This window comes from Cottoperca gobio, chromosome 10 (genome assembly GCF_900634415.1).
Source record: "Cottoperca gobio chromosome 10, fCotGob3.1, whole genome shotgun sequence".
NCBI lineage: Eukaryota > Metazoa > Chordata > Actinopteri > Perciformes > Bovichtidae > Cottoperca > Cottoperca gobio.
In genome coordinates, this window is record NC_041364.1 from 9758089 (window position 1) to 9784863 (window position 26775).

The 26775-nt window shown below is 37.4% G+C and overlaps 3 protein-coding genes across 4 annotated transcripts; all 3 read left to right on the forward strand.

Moving 5' to 3' along the window:
• Nucleotides 1–548: 548 nt before the first annotated feature.
• Nucleotides 549–5795, forward strand: LOC115014719 (forkhead box protein N2-like). Of its 2 annotated transcripts, none has more exons than XM_029441765.1 (5): nucleotides 549–676; nucleotides 1754–2411; nucleotides 2988–3109; nucleotides 3724–3779; nucleotides 4249–5795. In XM_029441765.1, exons 2-5 carry the CDS (start codon nucleotides 1797–1799, stop codon nucleotides 4602–4604), a joined length of 1149 nt encoding a protein of 382 aa, XP_029297625.1. In that variant the 5' UTR covers nucleotides 549–676; nucleotides 1754–1796; the 3' UTR covers nucleotides 4605–5795. The 2 variants fall into 2 exon arrangements, with proteins under 2 accessions (XP_029297625.1, XP_029297626.1); XM_029441766.1 differs by having other exon boundaries at nucleotides 557–676; nucleotides 1751–2411.
• Nucleotides 5796–6188: 393 nt separating this feature from the next.
• Nucleotides 6189–16107, forward strand: LOC115014338 (atlastin-3-like). The gene is made up of 14 exons (XM_029441109.1): nucleotides 6189–6344; nucleotides 7873–8095; nucleotides 8971–9105; nucleotides 10773–10877; nucleotides 10960–11010; nucleotides 11515–11571; nucleotides 11685–11777; nucleotides 11867–12005; nucleotides 12321–12448; nucleotides 12531–12587; nucleotides 12676–12747; nucleotides 12889–13080; nucleotides 13522–13761; nucleotides 15328–16107. The coding sequence occupies exons 2-14, from the start codon at nucleotides 7892–7894 to the stop codon at nucleotides 15388–15390; spliced, it is 1536 nt and encodes a 511-aa protein (XP_029296969.1). The 5' UTR covers nucleotides 6189–6344; nucleotides 7873–7891; the 3' UTR covers nucleotides 15391–16107.
• A 4645-nt stretch (nucleotides 16108–20752) lies between these two features.
• cfl1 (cofilin 1) lies at nucleotides 20753–26419 on the forward strand. The gene is made up of 4 exons (XM_029441110.1): nucleotides 20753–20907; nucleotides 24513–24823; nucleotides 24913–24989; nucleotides 25438–26419. The coding sequence occupies exons 1-4, from the start codon at nucleotides 20905–20907 to the stop codon at nucleotides 25548–25550; spliced, it is 504 nt and encodes a 167-aa protein (XP_029296970.1). The 5' UTR covers nucleotides 20753–20904; the 3' UTR covers nucleotides 25551–26419.
• The last annotated feature ends 356 nt before the right edge of the window (nucleotides 26420–26775 follow it).

Here is a 26775-nt window from a genome sequence, read left to right on the forward strand (position 1 = left end):
CTCTGTTTGATATTGTATTAAACTGAATATGTTCTGGTTTTGGACTCACAAAATGTGGAATTTGAGAAACTGGGATTGACATTTTATGACATTTTATCAAACAAATGATTAATCTAGAAAATAATAATCATGCTGCATGATGACAACTTTTTTGAATGATGATTTTCTTACATTTTTTAAGTTGTAACTATTACACTGGTCATGCTATTACTTCAGTAAAAAACAAATCTGAATATAACTGACGGTTACCTGCTACAACATTAAAATGCTGCTTAAATGACGTTTTTTACTTTTTTACATGACTTTAACTTGTAACAGTAGACCTATTTAACAAGTAAAACATCTGAATACTTCTCTAACTACTGTCGATTTAGTGATTTTAACTATTTTACTACTTCCATTGAGGTTATTTATTTAACTGTCCGGTTGGCTGTGAGTACTGTCTCCCCTCTGTTGGTTGACGTGGGGTGCGGGGGCGCGCCTGGGAACGCGCACAGCGCAAAGCGTCCTTTCCGTTTCCATGGAGACCTCGGACTGCAACAGAACACGGAGGGAGAGAGTCCGACTCCGAGTCTAGTTTTAAACATTACAATTTTACCTTTAACTCTTCAGCGACCTGTTTTGGGGATATTTAAGGAGCTCTGAAATCTGTCACAAGTATCGTGTTGGTAATTTGGTGAGTAACTAGTTAATAGTATGCGTTTTGAACCACTAGGTAACATCACCTGTGAGAGGAAAAGGCGGCTTTCTTGTCTAAATGAAACTTTATATTGTTCCGCCATTTGCCTCCTGAACTGCATTGTAGAGCCATGTGGCATCACATACACTTTCAAAACGCTATACATTAGATTTAAAATGCGAAAAAGGCTATTGTTTGTAAAAAAAATAACATTTAGTCGATGTCAGCGTACCTTCAGTACGAGTAACAATGACTTTCTAATAGACCTACACCTGTCCACCGGACACGTTTGTGTTCATTATAACGGGAGATGGTAACTTACTGGGAGTGTTTAGGACTAGTGGACTTTGTACGTTTAGGGGATGCTCATCAGACAGGAACGGATAGCTAACATTTAACTAAAACATTTTCCTTTCTACAGCATTTTTCATCAGCCTTTCTAGTCTAAAACTTTGGAGTTGGACCCTTCTGGATTGTTTTTTTAAAGCCTTAAAAAAGGAAACAAAAAAACTCCATTACAAATATTTTCAGTGTAATCTCACTATTGTTATTTCTGTCTACTCTGTTCAAAAGATTTATACTGAACAGATTGTAAAGCCCTTTATAATTTGTGATTTTTGGCCATTGAAATAAAACCGACTCAATGTGACTTCAGTCCTTTATACAAAGTTGCTCACTTTTAGCTTAAACTAGATTAGATTCCTCTTTATTTTCATTGAACAGAGTACAAGTAGTAGTAGTAGTAGTAGTAGTAGTTCATTCTGAATAAGAGCATCTGCTAAATGACCTGTAATGTAATGTAGTAGTAATCATTTATTTCGGTCCTTATTGAACATTTTCCAAAAATAATGCACATGCAGTGCAAAAAGCAGTAAAGGGAACAGTAATATACAGAGTAACATATACAATAAACAGTAATATAAATAAGAAATAGTAATGTATATATATATATATAAAAACACTAATGTGCAGTACAAACATGTGCAGCAGTTACAGCAGACAACTTTTACTCCTGATTTACAGGAATACCTCGCAGCAGTAACTTTGAATAACTTCTGTCGTATCTTCCAGCAGTGGTACAGCTGAATGACCCTGGACGTTTTCTCCTGGGAGAGAGATGGAGAACAGCTCTCAAACACTGTCGCCCTTGTCACCATGTCCTACCACTTTTGGAGGGTCCCTGCATTTCTCCTCCTCGCCGCAGCAGACTGACTTCTCAAATGGCCATCTTTCACTCCCACTTTCCCCTATTTCATTCCCCCCATCCCCTTCTTCACTTTCTCCAGCATCAGCAGAGTCTCTTCACTCTTTCTCGCCTCTTTCACACTGCATAGCGTCTCAGTACCTCGAAGGACAAAACATACAGTGCCTCAGCCCGGCGAACATATCAGACCAGGATGATCTGACCTGCCTCAACTGGCTGCATCAGAGGGGCAACCTGCTACCGCTGCAGCCCCTTCCAAAAATGTCACCACTGCCTCAGCTAGAGTGCTCAGCACCTACCCAACCTCTTTCTCCTGCCATGTCCAAGCCACCCTACTCCTTCAGTAGTCTTATTTTCATGGCGATAGAAGACTCACCTGATAGGAGGCTTCCAGTGAAGGACATCTATGATTGGATTGTGAACAATTTCCCCTACTACAGGACGGCCTCTGGAGGCTGGAGGAACTCTGTTAGACACAACCTGTCGCTGAGCAAGAGCTTCCGTCGCATTCAGAGGGACAAGAGCCAGGTGGGGACATGACTTATAATAATAAGAACAATATTTATAACATCTTTATTTATGTAGCACCTTTAAAAACAGAGTTTACAAAGTGCTTTGCCAGACAAAACAAAGCAAAGGCAGTATATATATATATACAGTATAAGGCAATATAACAAATGAAAGCCAAAGCAAAAGGATGCAAAGACATACTTTAGAGAAGACAAATGAGGATGAAAGATAAAACAGCCCAATAGATCAAAACAATAAAAAGCATGTCAATAAAATAAATGAAAAGAAAAAAAACAAGAATAACTTTTTACAGGTATGTCTTAAGTAGGGCTTATGTTTACCACATTAGGAGCAACCGGGTCATGTAGGGAGCAAAGAGAGCGTGCTTAAATTATAGAACAGATATCACTCAAATGCCCTTGAGCAATGCACTGAATCCAGATGTGCTGCTCTGTAGTCGAGTCAGCAACTAAACTGCCCTGCAGAGAAATGATTCTGATATACTCCACATGTGTTGAGGTTGAGGTCAGCATCTTTGCATGGGCCCTTGCAGTTTAAGTGTTTCAAGTGTGTGTTTTTTTTTGTTTGTTTCAGTCAGTGGGGAAGGGATCGCTGTGGTGTGTGTGTCTAGAGTATCGGCAGGCGCTCCTCGAGGTGCTGAGGAAGACCCACAGTTATCACAGCACCAACATCAATCTGTTAAACAAGCCTGCACTGTGAGTATCATCACACAGTTTGTGCGACAAACAACTCTTCATATGAGTTCATTCTCTTTTTCTAAATACATCTTTAGCACCACAGATTCAAAGTTACAACATTCTTATTTAGTCTGAACAGCTGCCAGAATTAACAAAAAACTATCATTATTTAGTAATAAATCAATCAAAAGACCAGCTGTGTGTATCTGTGAAGATGGAAAGTGGATCCAATAAATGTTTAGTATACTGTACTTAACTACCGCTAAGTATTAGTATTGATACAATTACTTGATTAACTGATAGAAAGATATTCAACATAATTTCAAATGTGAGAATTTTCTGCTTTTCACAGTTTTATAAATACATAACATTGGTTATCTCTGGGTTTTGGGCTATTGGTTGGAAAAGCATACAATTTGAAGACTTTTCTTGGGTTCTTTTCTTTAAAGATTGATTGATTCGTTGTATTGTCATATTACTCCAGGGATTTTGCTTTCTAACCAGAACAGTAAAATATAATTTGTGTGTGGTTGGTGAGGTGTTAGAATAATTTCACATTTGAACTGAGATGTATTTTAAACAAACAAACTATATTTATGTGTCATCTAACTATGTTGCCATGCTGTGTGCAGGTTGGAAGGAGCAGAGTTTGGGGTGCCTGCAGTGTGCGACTCTATGGAAATGTCAGGTGAGTGATGAGGAGACCCACGGCAGGCTCATGTCTCTTAATTAGCACATATTTGACATTTTATGAATTTCTTTTGGTCTGCAATATTTCATCAATGGAGTAACAGCTCTCTGTGACACTTTTATTACCTGCAGCTTTTCTTCCTCTCCGAAGCTTCCTCAGCATGCAACATTGTTCCTGTGTTTGTGTTACGTTGTCATGGCAACAACCTTTTATTGCCTTGGCAACCAGGCAATAGCCTAGTTTCCTTTATGTCCCCCTCGTTTTATTTCCGAGCCTATGTGCTATATGGGCCCACGTGCCCACTGAAGAATCTGACATGTGGTTGTTCGATCAGCCTGCATGACATTTCTTTTTTAATATTGAAGGAACAGTTCACCCCAAAATCAAAAACACACACTTTCCTCTCACCTGTAGAGCTACCTTTTGACTCATGTTCTGCTTGATGTGTTGTTTTTCGTTTGTGCAGATCCTCTCACTCACGCCCTCCTTCTCTCCACGTCCTCACCCCAAATCATGACTGCCGATAACCCAACTTTCTCTGAAAACCCACCGTGCCCTTTGACCCCGGATCACGAGGAGCTTGTCACCATGGAGTCGGTTGAATACCAGCAGCAGGGGGAGGTCAGCGAGGAGATGGAGAAGGACCCCCTGTCAGACAGCGGGTACATTGAGTTACATTATTACCAGTCTCACCAGTATCAGTACCTGGTGCTGCCGGGTGACACAGAGTTGGACCTGGAGACTGTGGAGATCCTTCAGCTCGATGCCGAGGCCCAGGAGGCTGCTGGGTCACTGCTGGACCTAGCAGGCGGTGTATATTAATGATGAATCCCAATTAACAATCACAACTGATGCAATGCCTCAAGCCATTGTTATCAGATGCTCCAACAATGCAACGTAAATAGGTTTTTATGTTTTGAAGTCTTAATCGATAATGGATGGAGTGATGATGTTTGGCAAATCGGCTGCTTCTTCCTGAGACGTTGACACTGCCCTACGGCTTGTTTTGTAGTAAAAGGTATGAATCCACTTTTTGATGAATTAACAAGACTAATGGATCACATTACTTCATATGTGTTCAGGCATTTTCAATGCAGAAGCTGAATTTACCACCATACCATACAATGAAAACCTGGACAAAGACTTGAGTGTAATCCTAAACTGAAAACTGCGGACAAAATGATACTCTGAGATTTTAAAGCTGAGGGGAAAGTATTAATAGAGTTTGATCATTCATTATAATAGGTTTTTAGGTTTTCCACTGTGTTTTTTTCACATTAAGTTGACTCTTGGGGTGGAAGGAGTTATTTTAGTTCAAGAAGAATGACTGTTTCTCGATTTAGATGTTACCCCAGTTAGGGTAAGATTTATATAGCGTTGAAACCTGTACAAGAAAAGCACAAAAAAGGCTCTTGACTCACATCCACACTGTTGCCGTTTCAATATGAATATTTGTTCTTGTGGTGACCATCTTTTCTTTACAAGAATGTTTTCATAGTGGTTGCTTTATGAGGAAAGAAACATTAAAAACAAACTTTAGTCGAATATCTTGGCCCTTAACACTGTTACTGTTACCTATAATGAAAATACTGCCTTTCTAAAAGTAGTTGAGTATAATACTTACAAAAAATACTTACTCAATTACGATAATAAAAGTACTTCCAATTTTATTTCTAATTAATTTCTTTATACCCCTTGTCATTCTTCTGATCATGTTTGCTAGAGTTTTATGTACATGATGTTATTTTATGGACTGCCTTTTAATTGTCTGTGAATTGTAATACCTATATATGATCCTGTAAACTAAGCTACATTTTCTTCAATCAGGAATAGTTTGATTGTAATTTTGAGTTAAAATGCAAAATGAGCTCACTGCCATTTAAACCACTTTACATTTCAGGGCATACTGAATTTCTGTTTGTAAATTGTATGTATTTTCAAAAGCTTTAGATTATTCAGTGAATTAAAATCGCCTGTTTTTAATGTTTGTGTCATTAGGGTTGCATTGCAGTTTGTTAACATAAATATCGTTGTAGTATTATATGTTCATCTTCATCTCTCTGTCCAGTGTTGTTGTTGTTGTTGTTGTTAATAAGAATTAAACCATTAGAGGGCGTAACAATCACACACACTGGACTGCTAGATATTTACATGGTATGTCCTCAAACAAAAACATGTTGCTAAGCTACAGTCTATTATTTTCTTCCATGGAAATATTTCAGATATGATTTGTATATATGCAAAACACCAATTTCTGTTTTACAGTACTTGTCCGGTAGTTCCGTATTCGTAACTTTTCATTAAAAACTACATTTCCCATAGCTATGAGGCGGGGCTGCCACATTGGATAGTGTAGTTCGTAGACTAGACTCAAATACAAGCAGGAAACAACACCAAAACTACATTTCCCAGACGAGGTTGCGCGGGATGAAGACGGAAGTGTATGAGTTTCATGGTGGAAAAAAGTTCTCAGTTGTTTTCATGCCACAGTGTCAAAAGTCACGCATCAGTCGTTTAGCGACTCTTTTGAGATTGTGTTGAAGCCGTTTGAAGACAACAAAGGTAACACCACACTGTGAAACAGCATCTTATGCAAGGAGATACGTTATTTTCAAGCTAACTTACATTTTAAAGGATTGCTGCAACGTTAACACGTATCATGTATCTTTTAACCGCTAACAACGGATACGCGTTAGCTTTTTAATGTTTTTGTTTGAGTACACGCAGACATACAAGCTATTAGCTACAGCCGATGACTACTAAACAATCCCGTTTACAATGTTTTGCTGTGCTGAATTAGCTAGCTGATGAGTTTTTTAAAAATATATCTATATTAACGTTACATAGTTGTTTAGCTTAGCCATACTGGCACAAGAAGTCCTCCCAGCTTAGCCACCACCGCTGCCAAGTGGCAGTTTATAAGATCTAGCAAGGCTAATTATAGAGAAAGTAATGTGCGTTTTAGCTTGTCTTATGTGGTATTTGCTCATCACTAAGTGTAGGCAGATTTTAAATGTGGTTTTGTCTCATTGCTGCATACTTTCTCTGTACATTGCAACACATTCACTGCAGAGAAATGCTTGGCATGCTGCTGCCGACTGCCACACCTTTTTGAGCTGTTTTGTGATAGGAGACAGCGAGATGTGGGTATTATTATCATAACCTCAGTTAAACTGTTATGAAAGCACCTCCCTGTTTTAGTCCTCATGGGAGAGAGGACGTCCTCCTCACAGAGCAACAACAATGAAGTCCATTGAGGCAGATACAATTAGCAGTGTGCTGGACAGCATGGTGAATCCACTGGCTGGAGGCAAAGCAGCATGACACCCATAAGAGCATCCCACAGTCGGCTTCACACAGAGCTAAATATTGTGTCTGGTGGAAGGACCAGTGCATGTCTGATTTTTCAGCAGGCAAAATGTTATTTATGAGTAACAGTTTTAGGTGGGATTATCATCCAAATCTCATATCTTGGTTACACTGGGAAAAAAATCAGTTTCATGGTTCAGCAGTCAACTTTAAGGAATGTGACTTTTAGGCCTTCAACTAATGGCTATTGTCATTATTGATTATTTCACTGTTTTTCCCCATTAGTTTTCTTGACAAAATGTATTTTAAAAGTTTTTATAATAACTTATCACCTATACACATTTGTGAAACTGTAATAGGGTTAGACAATATATTTCTTTTTTTTAGTATCATGACATCGCTAAAGACAGCAATATTGCCCTCAGGGATTTGTTTTGTTAGTTGGAGGAGAGTTTCTGTATAAAACGGCACTTTAAAATGCAAATATCATCTTTCTTTTTATTGATGCCTTTTATGGCCGGTTCAATAAAAGAATGTTGTAAACAATTAAACTAGGTACATTTTAATATCTGTTTATTTATCGCAAGTAATGTCATTATAAAGATATTCGACAGCGTTATTGCATATCGTATATTTTCCTCATATCGTGCAGTGTGGACTGTTATCAGCCTGGACAGTTTTATACACAATTCATCCAGAATCAATAATAAAAATAATCATTAGCCCTGAAATTAATCTTGCACTAGTATCAACCTGATGTTTCTGTCTGTGATGGTCACAGGGACCAGTACCTCTCAAGGATGTCGAGTACACGAGGCCCAGTTCAGATCGTCACAGTGTGTAAGGAGGATCACTCCTTTGCTTTGGACACCGAGGCTTTGTCTCGGATTCTGCTTTCTCCGGAGGTCCAAGACAAACATGTGGTCGTGCTGTCGGTGGCCGGAGCCTTCAGAAAGGGAAAGAGCTTCCTGCTTGACTTCATGCTCCGCTACATGTACAGAAATGTGAGTCACACTGTAACATGATCTTTTAGTGTCTCACTTCCCCAGACATTATATCTTACTCTCCATATCTGTCTGCATCTCTCAGAGGTCATGATCACTTACTTAACCCATTTGTGCCCGCATCTGAGATGTTGAATTTCCTTTGGAACTGTTCTCTTTGCTTGTCCAATCACAAATCCGAGAACATTTTCACCGTTTGGCTGAAAAGTGAGTTTTTCTTATCATACTATTTTTGGTCTTTTGGCACATGGGAATACGTTTTTTTCTCTCGGTACATTCTAGGAATGTGCCCAAAGACTAAATATAGTAAGGCAAGAACATGGCTGTATCTCAGAAACTACACGGAGCATAATCAAGTCAAAGACATACACACATATGCAGTGTAAAAAATAAATTTCATATGTAAAACATCTAATAAACACAATGCAGCGCTTTTAGACCCATCAGAACAAATATTGTGGCATTTTTCCTTTTATTATACTGCTATTTTTGGGGTGTAAATGAGTTTTAAATGTTACTTATTTGCTGCTGAAATATTGTTGCGTTAACTAATGAGCGCCTCCGCTTGTGTTGAAGGTGTGACCGTCACATTATTGCCCATCCCTGCTGTAACATGTGAACTAACTAGTTTACTCAACAGGAATATTTGAGGATTTAGTCAATGCCAATATTCAGAAATGGAGTCTATGTGAACGCCTTCAGTTTTTTTTGTTGTACATATCTTGTAAAGTTACCCAATGCATGGCCTTACCTTTGCTGTACAAAGATCAGATAACAGACTGAATAGTAGGAGGTGTGTAAGTTAGGTGTGTAGCCCAGGAAGATAAGCTGATTTCCATGGCATCAACCAACCAGTGGGGATCCTTTAACTGCAGGGGGATGAAAATTGGCTGGGTGGGGATGATGAGCCGCTGACTGGATTTTCTTGGAGAGGCGGTTCAGAGCCGGAGACAACAGGCATCCAGCTGTGGAGTGAAGTCTTCCTCGTCCAAAAGAGCGATGGAACAGAGGTATTTAATAATTTATTTGTTTATTTTTGTACCATATGTGTTGTGGGATGTTTACATGTAACTGGAAACTACAGTAGAATCAAGAAACATAGTATCTATAACTGACAAACATTTTCAATACTTTATTATCATAGACTCAGACCTAAGCTTTAAATCCCACATAAACAAGGTGACAAAAACATCATTCTTCCACCTTTAGAAATATAGCTAAAAATGTATAAATCAAAAGGATGCTGAAAAACTAATCCATGCTTTCATCTCAAGCCGACTCGATTACTGTAATGCACTCTTTACCGGCCTCCCAAAAAAAACAACGGAAGACTTCAGCTCATCCAAAACGCTGCAGCGAGGCTGCTGACTAGAACCAAGAGGAGAGACCACATCAGTCCAGTGTTAGCCTGCTCTACACTGGCTTCCAGTAACTTTTAGAATTGACTTTAAGGTCCTCCTTCTTGTATACAAAGCCCTAAACGGAACCGCACCAAGTTGCACTGCCAACTCTCTAATAAACTAATGTGCCCCCAAGAACATTACGATCATCCACTACTGCTTTATTAAATGTTCCCAGAAACATCCAAAAGAAAATTGGGGGTGCAGCCTTTAGCAATTATGCACCAAAGCTATGGAACACTTTACGTGCAGACATTAGGGAGGCAAGCTCGCTCAATATCTTCTAAAGTAAACTGAAGACATATCTCTTTACTTTAGCCTTTTAATGGTGATATTTTATCTTTAATCTTTAATGCTGCTCTTTTATGCCACTTTAAACTCATTTAAATGCTTTTATTAAAGCTGCTATTTTATCTCTTAACTATTAGCCTTTTCCAATTTTACTAATGCTATTTCTTTAATGCTATTTCAATAAATAATTGACAGTTTGAATGAGAAACTAATTGAGTCCCTTCAGCTCGGGTAGCACGCCTTGATGTACCTCTATAGTGTAATGTGTAATGATAGGCGGGAGTGATAGTTTTTTTATTATTTATTATTTTGAGTGCTTGATGAGAGGACCATGGTGTGTAAATATATCATATACATCCAAACTGTGATTATTGTTCTGTAAATGCTCTATAATACTAATAATACTGTATAACTTTGTACAATTTTTATGTTTTTGCTGTAAAGCATTTGGGCTGCAACTCTTGTATGAAAGGTGCTATAAAAATAAAGCTTATTATTATTATTATTATTATTATTATTATTATTATTTTCCCCCCTCTGTTTTATATGATTGTAAATTATATTTTTTGAGGGTTTTGCATTATTTGTTTGAATAAAACAAGCAATCTGAACATGTCACAATGGCTTCTGGGGAATTCCAATGAGCATTTTATACACTAAACAATTAATTAATCAATAGAAAATGATCATGATATAACATTATAATTATAATGAAAACGGCAGTTTTTTGTTGCCCTGCATGTTAGACAGTGTTGCACGAGCCATAGTTTGTCTTGTAAATGACACATCATCTTGCATCAATGCCGATAACTTCATGTCTGGTTGAATTTTATTATTTGTTTGATTTTAAGGATATATTCAATTCAACAGCTTTTCAACAGGGAGATTTCAAAAAGAAATTGGAATATTTCTAACGGTAAAGTTTAGTATTTTATAACTCGAGTCACACATGTTCATGGTCATGTGCTGTATCTTGTGTCCTTTAGGTGGCAGTACTGTTGATGGACACTCAGGGAGCCTTTGATAACCAGTCCACCGTGAAGGACTGCGCCACCATCTTTGCCCTCAGCACCATGACCAGCTCAGTACAGGTGGCTGATTATCTGATTATCACTGATTTCACAATTTCTCATTATTCTTGTAATGTATGCTGACATCGTTTCTCTTTTGTAGATCTACAATCTGTCACAGAACATACAGGAGGACGACCTGCAGCAGCTACAGGTCTGTTTACACAAGTGTGAAACAGGGTTTGTATGGGAGCTGGAAATCATTGAAAACTATTGATTTTTAATGTGATGTTTTCAAGGTTTGAAAAGTGCTTGGATTTTTTATTAAGTGCTTGAAACTGTTGAAATTTGTAATTGTCACCCTTCTGTAGAATGAACAAAACATACATTTGGTTGTTTATTGCACAATAACATCTGATTTAATGTGATGAAGAAGTTAAATAATCAGCATACTGTACATACAGTATATAATAACTGTCATTTACCACCTTGAAAATGTTTGAAAAGTCCTTGAATTTAACTTTGATAAAAAGAGTGAACCTAAGAAATATAATGCAAAACATTTTCTTTGATGTGTTTGTTGAAGCATTTTTAACCTTTAAGCCACAGGAAATAAAAAATAAAAGTCTTAAAACTGTAACTATATAACTGTAAAACATAAGCTGCTCCACATTTTTGCATCTCAGTATTAACTTTGCACAATTCCTCCTCCTCACAGCTGTTCACAGAGTATGGTCGTCTGGCCATGGATGAGATCTTCCTAAAGCCCTTTCAGGTAAGAGAAACCCCAAGATGTGATGCATTCGTTGCTAATGTTGCTACTCTTTTTGTTGTTATTAATACATTAAATACATCTTAAATTTAACACCTTATATTATCTTCCTACAGTCTTTGATGTTCCTAATCAGGGACTGGAGCTTTCCCTATGAATATGCCTACGGGTTTAAAGGAGGCCAGAAATTCCTGGATAAACGGTTACAGGTACCAACTCTGTCTTGTTGATTTGGCAGAATATAATAAATACACTGTGCTGATCTTAAATACTGAGTTTTGGGACCTTATTTTTAAAGGTTAATGAGTCCCAGCATGAGGAGCTGCAAACAGTGAGGGATCACATCCATTCCTGCTTCGCCAACATTTCCTGCTTCTTGTTACCTCACCCTGGGTTGAATGTTGCCACCAGCCCTGTTTTCAAGGGACAACTTAATGGTAAGAGCTTTTCAATGCAATACTACTTTCTTACTATATGAACAGCTGGTAAAATAATCAAAGTGACATTATACATTGGTTGCTGTGGGTATAAAGGAAATTGCATTTATAGTAACTAGTAGTAATTTAGATGTGATAATAAAGGTGTGGAGAGTCTGTACATGTTTGTTTTTACGTACCTTGAAAGTGCTTGACATTTATTCTCATAAAGCTTTTTTGTAACTCTGTATTTTTGTACTTTTAAGGTTGCTTTTTTAGCAGAATGCCAAAATACTGAGTGCTGTCCTTCGTTTTGATATTAATTTATTTTGTCAGCTGTTGCCGATGAGTTCAAAGAGGAGCTGAGCAGCCTGATCCCTAAACTGCTGCATCCCGACCGCCTGGCTGAGAAGGAAATAAATGGAAACAAAGTGACTTGCAGGGGCCTGCTCGAGTACTTCAAGGTAACTTCTGCTCCATCGGAGTTCTCCTGCTAAACCCAAACTAGTTTTTTCATTTCTAATATTGTATTTTTTGTCTTACCAGGCTTACATTAAGATTTACCAGGGAGAAGACTTACCACAGCCAAAGAGTATGCTCATGGTATGTGCAGGATTAACAGAAGTTTCAACATAAGAGTTTCTTTTGTTTTTCACTCCAATTCATTTAACATGTGGCTGTTTCTCAACAGGCTACAGCCGAGGCCAACAACCTGGCAGCCGTGGCAACAGCCAAAGATCAGTATAACAAGAACATGGAGAAGGTAATAGTTTTGCATCTTAGTTAGTTTTCACACTGGCGTTCATTTTAATGTTTTATAAAGACATAAGAGTGGTTTTTTCTTATAATCCTGACTACAAACGTTCTTTCTTTCGTTTTTTTCCTCTTTGTTTTCCTCTCTAAGGTGTGTGGGGGGGACTTGCCCTACGTGTCTCCCGACTCTCTGGTGGAAAAGCATCACTTTTACTTAGGAGAGGCTCTTCACAAATTCTCCTCCACCAAGAAGATGGGCGGGCAAGAGTTTTGTGACGGTTACCAAGAACAGTTGGAGACTGAGCTGACGGAGATGTGGGAGTCACTCAGCAAGCACAATCAGGTAAGAGACTATTTAAAAAAACATGAGATACCCTTTGTGCCTGTCCTTATTAACAATTTTCCCTACAGGAATGCACATACAAATAAATAACAATAAGGCATTACATTAAAGGGGAAAACAAAGGCAACTCTACGAGGTTAACTAGGTTTACACAAACAAGAAAAAGTTTAATAATTCTTAATTCCTTGTCACAACCATTCCACAAGTTAATCTATATATAAATATTTTCTTTATATGTACCCTTCTTTTAAACATACCCATTCCCCTAAATGAATATTGGCTTTCTCTAATTTCAAACGACCTCTGACTACACTTAGGAAGCAAATTATTTTGTGTATTGTACATTATCTGTGCAAAGTTATTCTGACTGTAGTGCATTATTTTGGCTTGCATTGCTGTTTAAGGCTGGGACATTAATTCTTAATCTGTTTCCTGTAAAAGTCAAAAAACCTCTTCAGCGCCTTCCGAACGCCTGCAGTGCTGTTTGTCCTGGTGTGCCTCCTCTACGTGCTGTCAGGTGTGTTGCTCTTCGTTGGCCTGTCGACCTTCGCCCTGGTGTGTGACTGCACTCTGGGTGTGGTCATGATGTCTATGCTGACGTGGGCCTTCATCCGCTACTCTGGTCGGTACCATAATGTGGGAGGAGCCATCGACCAGGCCGCAGGTGTCGTCCTGGAGCAGGTGAGAACAATGATGTCTGATGTCTCTCAGGCAGGGTTGAAATGCTTGAAAAGGGCCAAATACTTTTTTCAATTTCCTTTTATTATCATATGCACATTAATTACAGACATGCAGTCTTTGGAAAATCTTTGATCTCAGGCTCCCTCCAACAATGCTCATTAAATATGTATTTAAAAAAAGAAAAATATGCATTAAAAGCAAAATGAGAATCTAAGACATAAAATAGTGCAAGTATATATATATATATATATATATATATATATATATATATATATATATATATATATATATATATATATATATATATATATATATATATATATATATATATATATATATATATATATACACACACACTAAAATATAAATAAGATATAAAGTAATGTACTTTAGTGGTTGACAGTATTGCAAATTAATAGAATCAAGAATGTAGTAAATTAATATCCATATTGAGGGATAAATATTTATATGCACTGTTATTGGAGTTGACAGTGTTCACCAGCTATCTGCTCAGTTTGTTGCATACAGCGGGTTTATCAGAGCTTGTGTGCTTCTTGAAATGAGACTGAACCATTAAACGTAAACATAGTGTATTTAAAAACAATGAGAAACAAAAATACTGCATCTCTGCAGAGTTGGATGATAATTATCTGTGTGTTCACATGTTAATGTCTATTAATGTCCACACACACACACACACATATTCTGTTTCACGCGGAAATACGTTTCACTTTGACCCCTTTCACGTTACCTTTTAGCTGTTAAAGTCTTAAGTTTATTTGAAACAATTAATGTGTAGATTTGTTTAAGTAAATAACAGACAGAATTACAAAGTATAAGCTGGATCCAACATCAACTGAGCGCAAACGGAAAATGAAACTAACCACAGTGAGAGACTAAAAGCCCTCGGAGGCTGTTTAAAGTTCATATCCTCTTACTGACATGAAACCAGAAGTGGCTTGAATTGATTGACTCCACTCTTCCTGACGGGGTTCGACATATGACGTATGAGGCTGAGAGGTTTCACACAATTAACCACAACAAGAACAGCGACTGTTGCAAGAAACACTTCCCGCAGTGTGACGACTCAGTGTCGGGAAGGTCACTTCTGAAATGTGATTGGGTACAGATTACTAGTTACGCTATTAGAAATCTAATAAGTAATGTAAATATTTTAATTACTAGTAATGTCCCTTATTACATTTGATTACTTTTCTAACAAAGTTACCCGTTAACCGTTTCCTCAGGTTTGAGATCAAGCGTTTCGATGTTGTCAGCATTTTCACTGCTGGTAAACAAACTTTGCATTAATGTTGGAGCTGGAAGGCATTCTTGTCCGACGACATGGCCACCCGCTTTGGCGTGGTCAGCTGGTCGCAGGCTTAGTTTGCTTAGAGCAATGTGCATTGATATGAATGGCAGACAAAAAGCGGTGAACAAGTATAAAAAAACTATTAATTATTTTATCATTTTAATTGCGTAACAGCGTTATACATAACTAGTTACTCCACAACACTGATGCCACCAATTTAATTGTCCTCACTTTTTTCTCTCCTCTGTTTTCAGGCCACTGTGGTGTTGAACAAGTCGAGAGGTGCAGGAGCCGGAGCCCTCAAGAAATCCAGTTAGAGGACCTCTGGACCTTTGTAATCTTGATGCAATGCTACCAGCGCACAACACAAGCACACATTCAGCACTAAAGCCTTATCATACCACCCATTGGAACAAACATGCGGCTCAACCTCATTTGGCACAGGGTACAAACATGATGCCAAATCACCAGCATCTTTATTATGCACGTAACTGCCTGTGAAAGTACAGGCTTATTAAAGGTGACTGGATTCACTGAGGAAGGGAATTAAACCATCCCGATCCCTCTTATTGATTCTTCATGTCTTAAATTGACACTGCCATCATTTTACAAGTTTACAATTGGTCTTAATAGACAAGTTCATGTTTACCTTTAAACTTAAAACACTTACTTGGTTGTTTATTGTACGAACAGGGGTAGTCAGGGTGATTTTCAAACAAAGCTTTGCAGTATATCGTGTTACCTTTAAAAAGAAATGCTGGCTTTAAAGCTTATACATTTATACATATTTCTTTGTGGCTATATTTTTTTACTTTGTGGCCTTAAAAACATTCCATTCTGTTATGTAGATTTGCATTTCTAGAAGGGTCTACTTTGAAGAGAGAAGAAGATACGCACTTTCTGTATAGCTTAGTAGATTTTGAAAGCTGCATGTAATGGGAGTTCCATTGAATCTCAAGTGCTTTGCCGTTTATTCCTTAATGGAAATATGTTACACTTTGTAGATTTTGATACTATATTCTAGACTCTTCTTGCTAAATTATATATATATATATATATATATATATATATATATATATATATATATATATATATATATTACAGGAATTTATATATATATATATATATATATATATATAACAGGAATATATATATATATATATATATATATATATATATATATATATATATATATATATATATATATATATATATATATATATATATATATATATATATATATATATATATATATATATATAGGAATTTATATATATATATATATATATATAGGAATTTATATATATATATATATATATATATATATATAGGAATTTATATATATATATATATAGGAATTTATATATATATATATATATATATATATAGGAATTTATATGCTGCAAAATTTTCCAACTCCAAAGATGATACATTATTAGAATACTCAAAAGGTGTTGAACGCACAACATAATAAAACTAGCCAAAGAGTTTTAATTATATTTTATTATACCACAATGAACTCAGTGAGAAAACACTTTGACACGCAAACATGGCAAGTGTTAAACATACATGGAGCAAATGACAAGCATGATGTTTAAACAGACAGACGTCCACACAATTAAAACAAAAGTTAAAGATAATTCATGTATCCGCCACGTGATTCCAAACCCCTCCAAAATGTAACGGCTTCTTTCTTGGCTTCTTACTACTTCATACTACACCCTTCCACCAGGGTCAAGTTGTCCGTTATCCTGCTGACAAGCGAACACATAACCTCCTTGGCGGGACTAAAAAGCATTGGAAACTTATAAAAAATTAAACCGCAGCACTTGGACGGATAATGTATGATCATATTTCCTAGGTGTCAACAATCTTTAACACGTAGCCATGTTTGCACCTCAGAAAGTAATTCCTGATGTAATGCTTTTAATGTAGCCTGTGCTATCAGCTCCACTGTGAGAAACTCTGTGATCACTGTGATGCATCGTTCACATCGGTGATTTGGCTGCAGCTAAAAAGGTCATTACAACTATTTCAGTTACTCATTCTCCATAAAGGTTTTAATGGGATCATTAGTCAAATAAATCTTTTTCAATGTAAAAACTGTTTGTTTTTGGTAAAATAATCACTATGCATGTCTATCAACCCAGCTTGAAACCATTGCGTGCATGGGTCAGAGAGCTTTGCCTCAAATGAATTGCACGTAATGGTTGCATAACTTATATTGAAACCACACTACAGAAAAGGAAAGATAAGACATGTGGACTTGTTTTTGAGGTCCTCGTTTACCTGCAGCCATTTAACCAATATTTATTCCAAAGTCAGTCATACAGGGAATTAAAAAGGTCGACTACACACAGGATTTATTTGGTTTTAGTTTTCCTTTTGTGAGGCCAAGCAGGGCTTCTCAGGCCAACTCAGAATAAATCAGGCATTGGATTAAAGGACGCTGATTATTTGCAACTATGCCCTACATCTCTTGCTATGAGAGGCAGATACTTTCAGAAACATTGGACTAGAGAAGTGGAATGAGAGGCATTTAAAAAGGCTTTTTATTTTTTATACTAAATGCTTAAGAGCCAGAACTGGGATAATGTAGTCTGTCGCAACAACTAAACCATATATTCCCTTTAATGAAACACAGAGTGGACACACGAAAAGGCTGATAAACAATAAACCTCACAGTGATTACATACCGTAGGTATATGTGGTAAGAATACATGGCCAAAAAAAGATGTGGAAATCTATAGGATGAGGATTTTTGACCATCATTTTGCACATTCCATGTCTGTCCCTTTCAACAAGAGGAGGAACGATGTTTTACAAGCACTTTCTATTGCACTCTCCCTCCTCTTTGGTGCTTTTTGCAAACAGCTCATTCCAAAAGTGGATAAATGCATGCACTATTGTAGTTACTGCTCATGTTCTCGTCTCTTGTTGCAGGGGTATGGTGGCCTTGACTTGAGAAATGCTGTTTTCTAAAGAATAAACAAAGCTTGAAACTGTAAATGCACCTTTCCAATCCATTCTTTCAGCTGTTTTAACTTTGAAAAGTGGCACAGGGATAAAACCGTCGTAAAGGTTGTACACAACTGAAAAGAGGATATCGGATCTTTTGGCAGGTTCCCCGTTGGAAACACTTTCCGTATGGCAAAGCAGTGACCGAAACCACAGAATATTATTTCTGATGTTCTGACACTGCACAATGACTACGTATGTCAGGCTTTTATTTCATGTGAGTGTGCAGCCACAACATGTTTTGTTTCAAATTGCTTTTGAATATTTGTCTCAGATAAGATTAAATCAGATTAGATTAAACTTTATTATAATTGCACAAAATAAGTACGAGTACAACAAAATGCTTTTTAGCATTAGAGAAGTGCATATAGATATTATTAATATGAAGGATTGAACACTAAACCAGTATGGAATATGTATGGTATGATGGGATATAACTATGATTTATACAATTTGAACAATATACAACATATCATTTCATGATATGAAGGCTACAGTATGTAATATAATATAAACAATGAACCATTACATAGCATGTAATGTGATACTGTCTACAATAACTGCTGCACATACTGTACAGTATATATTTTAACATACCCCTTTCTGTTATATTTATTATACTGTATATTAGGATACTCTGCACTTTAATGCTTTTTGCACTTCTAGTTAGATGCTAAACTGCATTTCGTTTTGCCAGTGCTTGTACTCTGTGCACTTATAATAAAAAGTAATCTAATCTAATATGTACAGTAGGATGTGTGAAACTACAGTTATATGCAGTATGTAATACCTATTGTTTAAAAATAAGATATTGAAACAGTTTATATTCATACAATATTTTATGAATGTAGAAGCTACTGACAATCATTCAAACTTCATTTGTGTAGCACCTTTCCTACAGGTTCGTGCATTTCAAAGTGCTTCACAGATGACGGACATATCTATACAGATTAGGTACATCTCTACATTTTAATGATCTGCCACAAATTATACATTAAGGAAAATTATAATGTTCCCGAAAAGAGATAATTCAACGTTATGATTATTACTGAGGTTAGTGTTGGTGCTGAACTTGTCTGCATTATATTGAAATCTGTTTCTAATATTCTTCCTCCCTCATGTTCTTCAAGTAATGTAGTCCAGTACATCACCGCTGAAAACTACTACCTCAATAATATAATATAATTCAATAAATACCATCACAACTGATCATTACTATCTTTCTAAGGGGAGTGACTGAGCTGTAGTATTGGATTGCATTAGATTTGACAGGTGTACCTAATAAAGTGGCCACTGAGTGTATATCCATTCATGTGTTTTGTTATTGAGTTAGTGGCGTTTTTATTGCTTGTTTGGCCGCATAATGGATGTGGGTCATATTTCGCAGGCTTTGTGTTTACAACCGCATCGCCGTTAATGTAAAACCCTCATATCCCACAACACAACAACAGCACTCGGTATGAATTGCCCTCAGCTGTGATATTATTCATCATTTTATTCTCCGGAGAAATGTGTGTATTCAGCCCCCTGCTGGATGTGTCACACTGCTCCTCTCATCCTCACACTGACCCTCTCTGTCTGTCTTTCTCTCTCCCCTTCAACGCGATGCCGAGTACAAAAATTTGCTACAGCGAATTTCGTGTCCCTTGTTTCCTTATATGGTGATGAGCGTCGTGGCCCGACCCTCCTCGTGCTGTGAGCGAAGCGCGTGCACTGACCGCCCGCCGCCGCTCACCGTTCACTTCCAAATATGGAAGTGAGTCCAACAAAAACCGCAGGGAGGGGAGGGGAGGGGAGGGGAGAGAGAGGAGGGAGAGGAGGGAGAGAAAGGGGGATGGATGGCGGAGAATTACCTCCCATCCTAAAAAACACTTTTCGCCTGGCTGCCTGCTGAATGTCGGTTAAAACAGCAGCAGCACAAAAGCTTTACTTATTCATCTCTCCTCGCGACATTGGTGTCATAATTAATAGCATGCATTTACGTCTTTGAGTACTGAAATTACAGCGTAACTCACAATAATGGCTACATAAACTTAGGGTATATTTTCATGATTTTTAATAGGTTACAAGACAAAACAAAACAATAAAGGTAAAGCTGCATTAAAAGCTTGTTATGTGGTGTGTTCCGACCAACAGCTTTAATCATAATCGTGATTCAATACATTGGGCACTAATTGAGCACTATTAGATCATTTTATATTTGTGTACATCACATTATTAAGGATTTGTAGGTTTATTTGTCAACTACACACATAAACACATATTCCCATAATACTCTTCGCCAACCATTTGGTATGTTTGATTTGCTCACCCTTGTTGACCGCCACCGCCAGAAAGAAATACAAATATTAATAGAATATAACAGGGGAAATAAGATATGTAATATAAAAACGTAGGAGGTAAAAAGGTGTTTCGCTCAAACAGTTGCCAGATAGTATAATGTTTAATAACAGCGGTCAATGGTATGTTCAAATGTAAATGAGAGGAATATTATTGTTGTGGTATTCCCAGTTTAATTTGTATATATAATATATTGAATTAAAGCTAATTCATAATTTGATTAGATTTTCGGAACTCTTCGTTATCACATGTAACAAAATAAACAAGTAAATAGTAAACGCAAAGCAGCAAACAATACCGCCGGACAATCAGGGTTGACAGACATGCGCTCCTGCTCGTGCACTTTGCTCGAGCCAAGGACGCGCTTATAAGCTCGTTCACGTTGTGTATCCAGTGTGTGAGCGAGACCGACAATTCATCATCACAGTCTATTCAATTTCCACAGTGACGCTGACCTACTCAGAGCTTCAGCCATGGTAGGTCTAACTGCGTCTTTATCTCGTTGTATGTACTATCGGTGGTTCTTCTGTCTAATACAGACGTAATCTCGAGATTTGGGGAGGTTTGTGGTCGATTTTGGTTTAATTTATAGATGTTGGTGTTGGTTTTACCATCAAACGTAGCAAGCCGGTTCGGTGCCGCAGGAGCGGCAGCTAGCGCCTGGGCTAAGCAGGAACTGCCCCGCTGTCTGAGCGGCTGCACCGCTAACATAGGTTTCATACAGCATGACATCGCCGCATTAACATTCAGGTGATTTAATGTGCCTTAGTGTCTACAAGATTGTGATAAAATACCAGGAAAATTACTAACGGCCCCAAACAACTGGCGCCATTTCCTTCATCTCTCCGTGTTTCTCCGACAAAAAGCGGCCCGGGCCTTGTCTGTGATAACGACACACCGTTGTCATGACGCTGTTCTCGGTGTTTTCTCTGCATCATGTTTCTGTTATGTCTCCGCTCGTCGAGGCTTCTTCCACACAACAGCAGCGCTGGCAGGTGCAGTTGCGCCCCGGGGCTAACCTAGCTAGCTGTTTTGTTAGCTGAACTAGCTACATTAGCAAAGGCGGAAAATGACACCCATTATGGCTGGCGGTAGCTGTGATTCTCTAGTTCTTTGTCTGTACGAGGCTCCCTAGTTAACAGTATTTTAGATGCTGGTTGTCGACGTGCTCTAAGTCAGGTGACTATTCGCCTTAAGTGACACTACATCGATCATGTGTAGGTTTATGGGCGAGTTGCTGTGTGCCACTAAATGTGTGAATTGACAAACATTTGTCCAGAGCTTTGCCTTTTTATATAGCAAGCTAGCGCACACACGTGCGTGTGCTGCATTCGTGGCCCCACCCTGAATTTGGTGCAAAGACCATTTTGTTTTGAGCTGTATTATAACAGCTCTGCAATAAGATTTATTTTCCTGCCATTTTCCATGGGAGAATTTTGCCATGAACTAATTAGGATGTAGCACATATATTTGACGGAATTGTCACCATTATGTAACGGTAGTTTGGCAGTGTTGGCTCCACTAGCTGAAGCTAATGGGCCGCTGTCTCTTCATGGTCGGTACTGCGCATCTTATTTTAGTTGCGCATCTAATTTGTACAGCAGTTAAAACGCACTGCTATTACGCCATTAAACTACGTTACAATACCAAAGTAGTATATTGATTCATACTTAGTCATCAAACGTTTTGTTTTGGGCAACTCATAAAATAAAAATTCATAGTATAATATCTGATACAATTTAATATTTTTGTTAACATCAACCTATAATATAGCTTTTCATTGAGTCTGAACTGTTGCAACCTGATGTCAACTAAATATGACTTATGAAGATACATCTCCTATTAAATATCAATTGTCATACTAAATTTTTTTTGCATAATTAAGTTTCCAGACTATGCAATTCATTCAAAATTGATAGAAATGTGCAATTTACTTAGAAATTTGTTTACAAGTTGAGATACTTTACGATGAAATCCAATGACTGTTAATCTATGCTATCAGTCCTTTTCAAATGTGTTTTGAATAACTATAATGTTGATTGTAGTGATGGTGATTGTTCCAAAGAGATGGTCTTTTGTATTTCAATTAATATTTGACAATAGTCAGAAGCCATTTTCCCTAGCAAACACAGAACTATGAGTCCTGTAATCTTAACTGTATTTATAAAATAAAAAATCTGGGGTAAAAAAAAAAAAGATTCAAAACTTTGACTGACTTTTTGTATTGAGTCACTTGAACCTTGACTTGTAAAGAAAAGTATCCGTGGTTAAGATTAGATAAGGCTAACACTTAGTGATCACCATGGTGATTTAAGATCGCTGCTACAACAAAAAATAAGCTATTGTGGGAAATGATGCCAAACCAAGGAAGGAGAAAGTGGAAACGTAAAAATATTTTGACTTTACAGATGACGTTTGTGTACAGAATAATGAGAACTGCAAATCATATGATCATAATTATTCCTCAACATTCCCCCCCAGAGGAGGAATGATGTGTGTCATGTGCTGTCTCGTATGCAAAGAGTATAGACATTTGGAAACCTCAGCACATATTTTGGACAGACTTGGATATTTTTTTCCATGTTTGCCATTATAGCAAAGTACAACTTATTGTATTGGGATTAAGAAAGCGAGTATGGTTGTTTGCTAGTTAATTATTACTCTAAAATTCACTGTTATCTCATACAGGTCTTTTACGCCCTGAGCAAACGCACAGTGCCAGCCTGTTCTGCTTAGCAGTTGCTTTCCTTTTCCGTCTTTCCTGTTCTATTGTTTCCTTCATTTTTTTTAGTTTTTTTCCATTGACACGTTGTTGGTAGGTGGCAGTTGTCTTCTCCTGAGACTGCAGTTTTCCTGTGATGCAGTGTCTTAAACAGAGTCAGAAGACCTGATTGAGGGAGTTATAGAGCAGCGGTGACTCTGCGTTGTGACTTGTATTTTATATTATTACAGAAGCCCCATTGTTTAAGACTGAACCCTGCTGCTTAAACACTTAATTCCTGACCTCGCCCACATGGTCATCTTTATGGTAGAGATATATGGCTGTTCCCTCTGAAAGAAGTTCCATAATGTTTTTATACCTACTAGTCGCAGAAACTTGGACACGCCTATTAGCTGGACTCATTTAGTATTCCTGTTTAGAGATGGACTTTGGACATGCAGTACTGGTCGTGTGTGTGTGATTTTTTTTTTTTTTTTTTTTTTTAAGTATTTTGCAAGCTGGCCTCTTTTATACATAAGATTTAGGAATTAAAAGGCTATACTGACTGAATCTGACATAAGCTAATTTTCAGCTTGCATTACACAACTTAACTCTTCCTCTTCCATGGCTAACAGCTTGTCACGGCCGCACCTTTTCATTTTGTGTGTGGTGTGTCACATGCTGCCCTCAGGCCTTTCTTCAGCCTGATGACTGTAGTTACTCTATTGGAATAGTTACTTCTGGCCTGTTGAACACTGGAAAAGGCTTTATCCTTCAGGAAAACAACTGTCACTGTGGAGTAGGGCTGAAAGTGACTAACGACTACTTTCTTTAACAGTTGGTCTGTCACTAAACTATATTTAGCCTAGTTTAATATCACAGCACTAAGTAAACAAGAATTAAAAAAGGTTTTGATATGGATATTCTCTATCCTGTAAAACATAATGGACTTCAAATATATTTTCACTCAACTTTTTATTTCAGCTCATGAGGTTGAGAACTCATTAACAAAATAAACTAAAGTAAATATGAGAAGGAAAGATTAACCAATGGCACCCAGAGAGAACCTTTGATTAAAAATGGTGATTTTAAAAGTAAAGTAAAACTTGAAGAATAAATAAAGTAATTAAAAATGTTAAGAAAATGAATCGACCATAATAATGAAATTTAAAATCTTCATTACTTAACATTTTATGGTGTAGCCTATCACATGACTATTATGGCTGGTTTGCTATATTTATTAAAAGAAATAACCCAAAATACTATAACTTTTTTTTTTGGGATGTTTCAGCATCAGTTTTGAAAAAACATGGGCCGTTGCAGAAATGGCAGTAAGCTATAAATATATTAAGCTGAGTTAACCGATTGTTCTCTCCGCAGGCCTCTGGTGTGAAAGTCACAGATGAAGTTATCGCAGTCTTCAACGACATGAAGGTGCGTAAGGCTCAAGTGAAGGAGGAAGAGAAGAGGAAGAGGAAGAAGGCCATTCTGTTCTGCATGAGCAAGGACCTCAAGAACATTGTTCTGGATGACGGCAAAGAGATCCTGCTGGGAGACCTGGGAACCACCGTCCAGGACCCATACCAGCACTTCGTGAAGATGCTGCCCCCTGACGACTGCCGCTACGCCCTGTACGACGCCACCTATGAGACCAAAGAAACAAAGAAGGAGGATCTGGTCTTTATCTTCTGGTGAGGGCTACCATTATCAGACATTAAAGGGTTTATGACCACCGTTTAAACAACATTTGGCTTTAATAATGTTTCTCCCCAACCCGCAGGGCTCCAGAAAATGCCCCCTTGAAGAGCAAGATGATCTATGCCAGCTCAAAAGATGCTATCAAGAGAAAATTTGAAGGTAAATAACTATATTCTTTTTAGTTTGTTGGATTCAGAATCTATATTGCATATACCATGATAGAGGATTTTATCCATGTATTAAACTGCCTGCTCCTATCGAACAATATTGTGGTCTTTAAAAAAAATGTTTTTATCTGACCTTGAAGGTCTATTGTAGCGCTGCAACAATTAGTTGATCAATGAAAAAATAATCTGCAACTATTTTTAATTGTTTAAGTAATATTTCACTCAAGCTTCTGAAATGGGGAGATTTCCTGCTTTTCTCCACTTTGTATCAAATTGAATATGTTCACCTTGGACTTTGAGAAACTGGGATGGACATTTTTCACTATTTTCTGACTACGATTAATAATAAAACGTAATGCAGTGAGATTTTAATTCTTTGTCTGAATACTTGTAAAATGTTGTAATTCTGACATGTTTGGAATCATTTTTTTTTATTTCAGGTATTAAGCACGAGTGGCAGGTGAACGGTTTGGAAGACCTCAAAGACCGGCACACCCTGGCAGAAAAGCTTGGCGGCTCGTCAGTAGTCAGCCTGGAAGGAGCCCCTATATAAATATTGTCCCCCCCTCTCTGGCTTCGATCGAGGCCTTTCAGACACATCTGTTGGGTTTAGCAGTTCATTCCAGTGTGGTATGGAGAAGGGCAGAACCGGCACCATTTGCGCGACTCTTGGGGTGGGAAATTGTGGGTGGGCTTGGGGTTCAACTGACAGTTGAGGGGAAAAAAGAAATTCCACAAATGCAGACGGTCAATCCAGTTCACGCAACCTAAAGAATATGAACAAAACACACACACACACACAAAGGAAAAAACATTAAGATACAACTGAGGAAGGATGATGATGTTAAAACTAAAATACACATTGTTCATATTTCAAAGACAGGGTTTTTTTTTTTTTTTCCAGGTTTCATTTGAATGATTGCGGAGAAAGGGACAGACGATAACATTTAGTTTTCCAACCATTGAATCCTGACAAATAATCGTTCCAACTACTTTTTTTTTTTTTTTGCCAAACTTCTAGTTAAGTTTTGTAATTGTGTGTAGTTGAGGCTAGTTGTAGTATGAACTAATCACAAGATGTATCACAACCTTTGCAAACACGGTTAAATATATATATATTCTTTTCTTTCGTTTTGTTATTCCGTTTATTTGTTTTGGTTTTTTTGACCTGCAATTTCCAAAATTTGAATGATTTCCTTTTTATTTCCAGTTCTGGGTAAAAACCATTTGATGTAGTTAACGGACAACATTCCTTGTATTTGTTAAACCAGGATCTCCTTGAATTAAAACTTTGGTGTTATGATGGTCTGATTGGGAGCGATGTGTATATGAAAGACCAGCGGTCAGAGTTTAGCCTGAATATTGAATGGTGGGTGTTTTGTATCGTCTCCTTATCTCTAATAAAAAGCACTAAACTACTGACTTGTTTCGCTCTTGACCACTTTTTTTGTAGCTTCCTGAGTTTTGGTTAACAAATGCAGCTGCTGGCCTCCTTTTTCAAATTCAGGTTTTGCTAACTTGTCGCATATCTGTTCCTCTTTTATAATAGCCTTATCATTGTGGTCCATTGTAAAGGCTTACATTTGCTCAGACCTTACTGCACAAATAATAAAGAATATGCTTATTCAAGTAGTGCAGCAACTATTTTCATTATAAACTGTCAGACAATATTTTTACAAATACTTTTATTATGGAAGATGTATGCTTAATCTGAGAGGTTGGAACCAGTGAATTTGTCATTTTTGCTTTGAAAAATTTGACTCAATTGCAGAATAACT

Coding starts and splice junctions, on each gene's coding strand:
- LOC115014338 (XM_029441109.1), top strand. CDS start 7,892: ATGTCGAGTACACGAGGCCCAGTTCAGATCGTCACAGTGTGTAAGGAG. Junction 12,006..12,320: donor TTTCAAGGGACAACTTAATG/GTAAGAGCTTTT, acceptor TTATTTTGTCAG/CTGTTGCCGATGAGTTCAAA. Junction 13,762..15,327: donor CAGGTGTCGTCCTGGAGCAG/GTGAGAACAATG, acceptor CTCTGTTTTCAG/GCCACTGTGGTGTTGAACAA.
- LOC115014719 (XM_029441765.1), top strand. CDS start 1,797: ATGGAGAACAGCTCTCAAACACTGTCGCCCTTGTCACCATGTCCTACC. Junction 2,412..2,987: donor TTCAGAGGGACAAGAGCCAG/GTGGGGACATGA, acceptor TGTTTGTTTCAG/TCAGTGGGGAAGGGATCGCT. Junction 3,110..3,723: donor CTGTTAAACAAGCCTGCACT/GTGAGTATCATC, acceptor TGCTGTGTGCAG/GTTGGAAGGAGCAGAGTTTG.
- cfl1 (XM_029441110.1), top strand. Junction 24,824..24,912: donor GATCTGGTCTTTATCTTCTG/GTGAGGGCTACC, acceptor CCCAACCCGCAG/GGCTCCAGAAAATGCCCCCT. Junction 24,990..25,437: donor TATCAAGAGAAAATTTGAAG/GTAAATAACTAT, acceptor TTTTTATTTCAG/GTATTAAGCACGAGTGGCAG.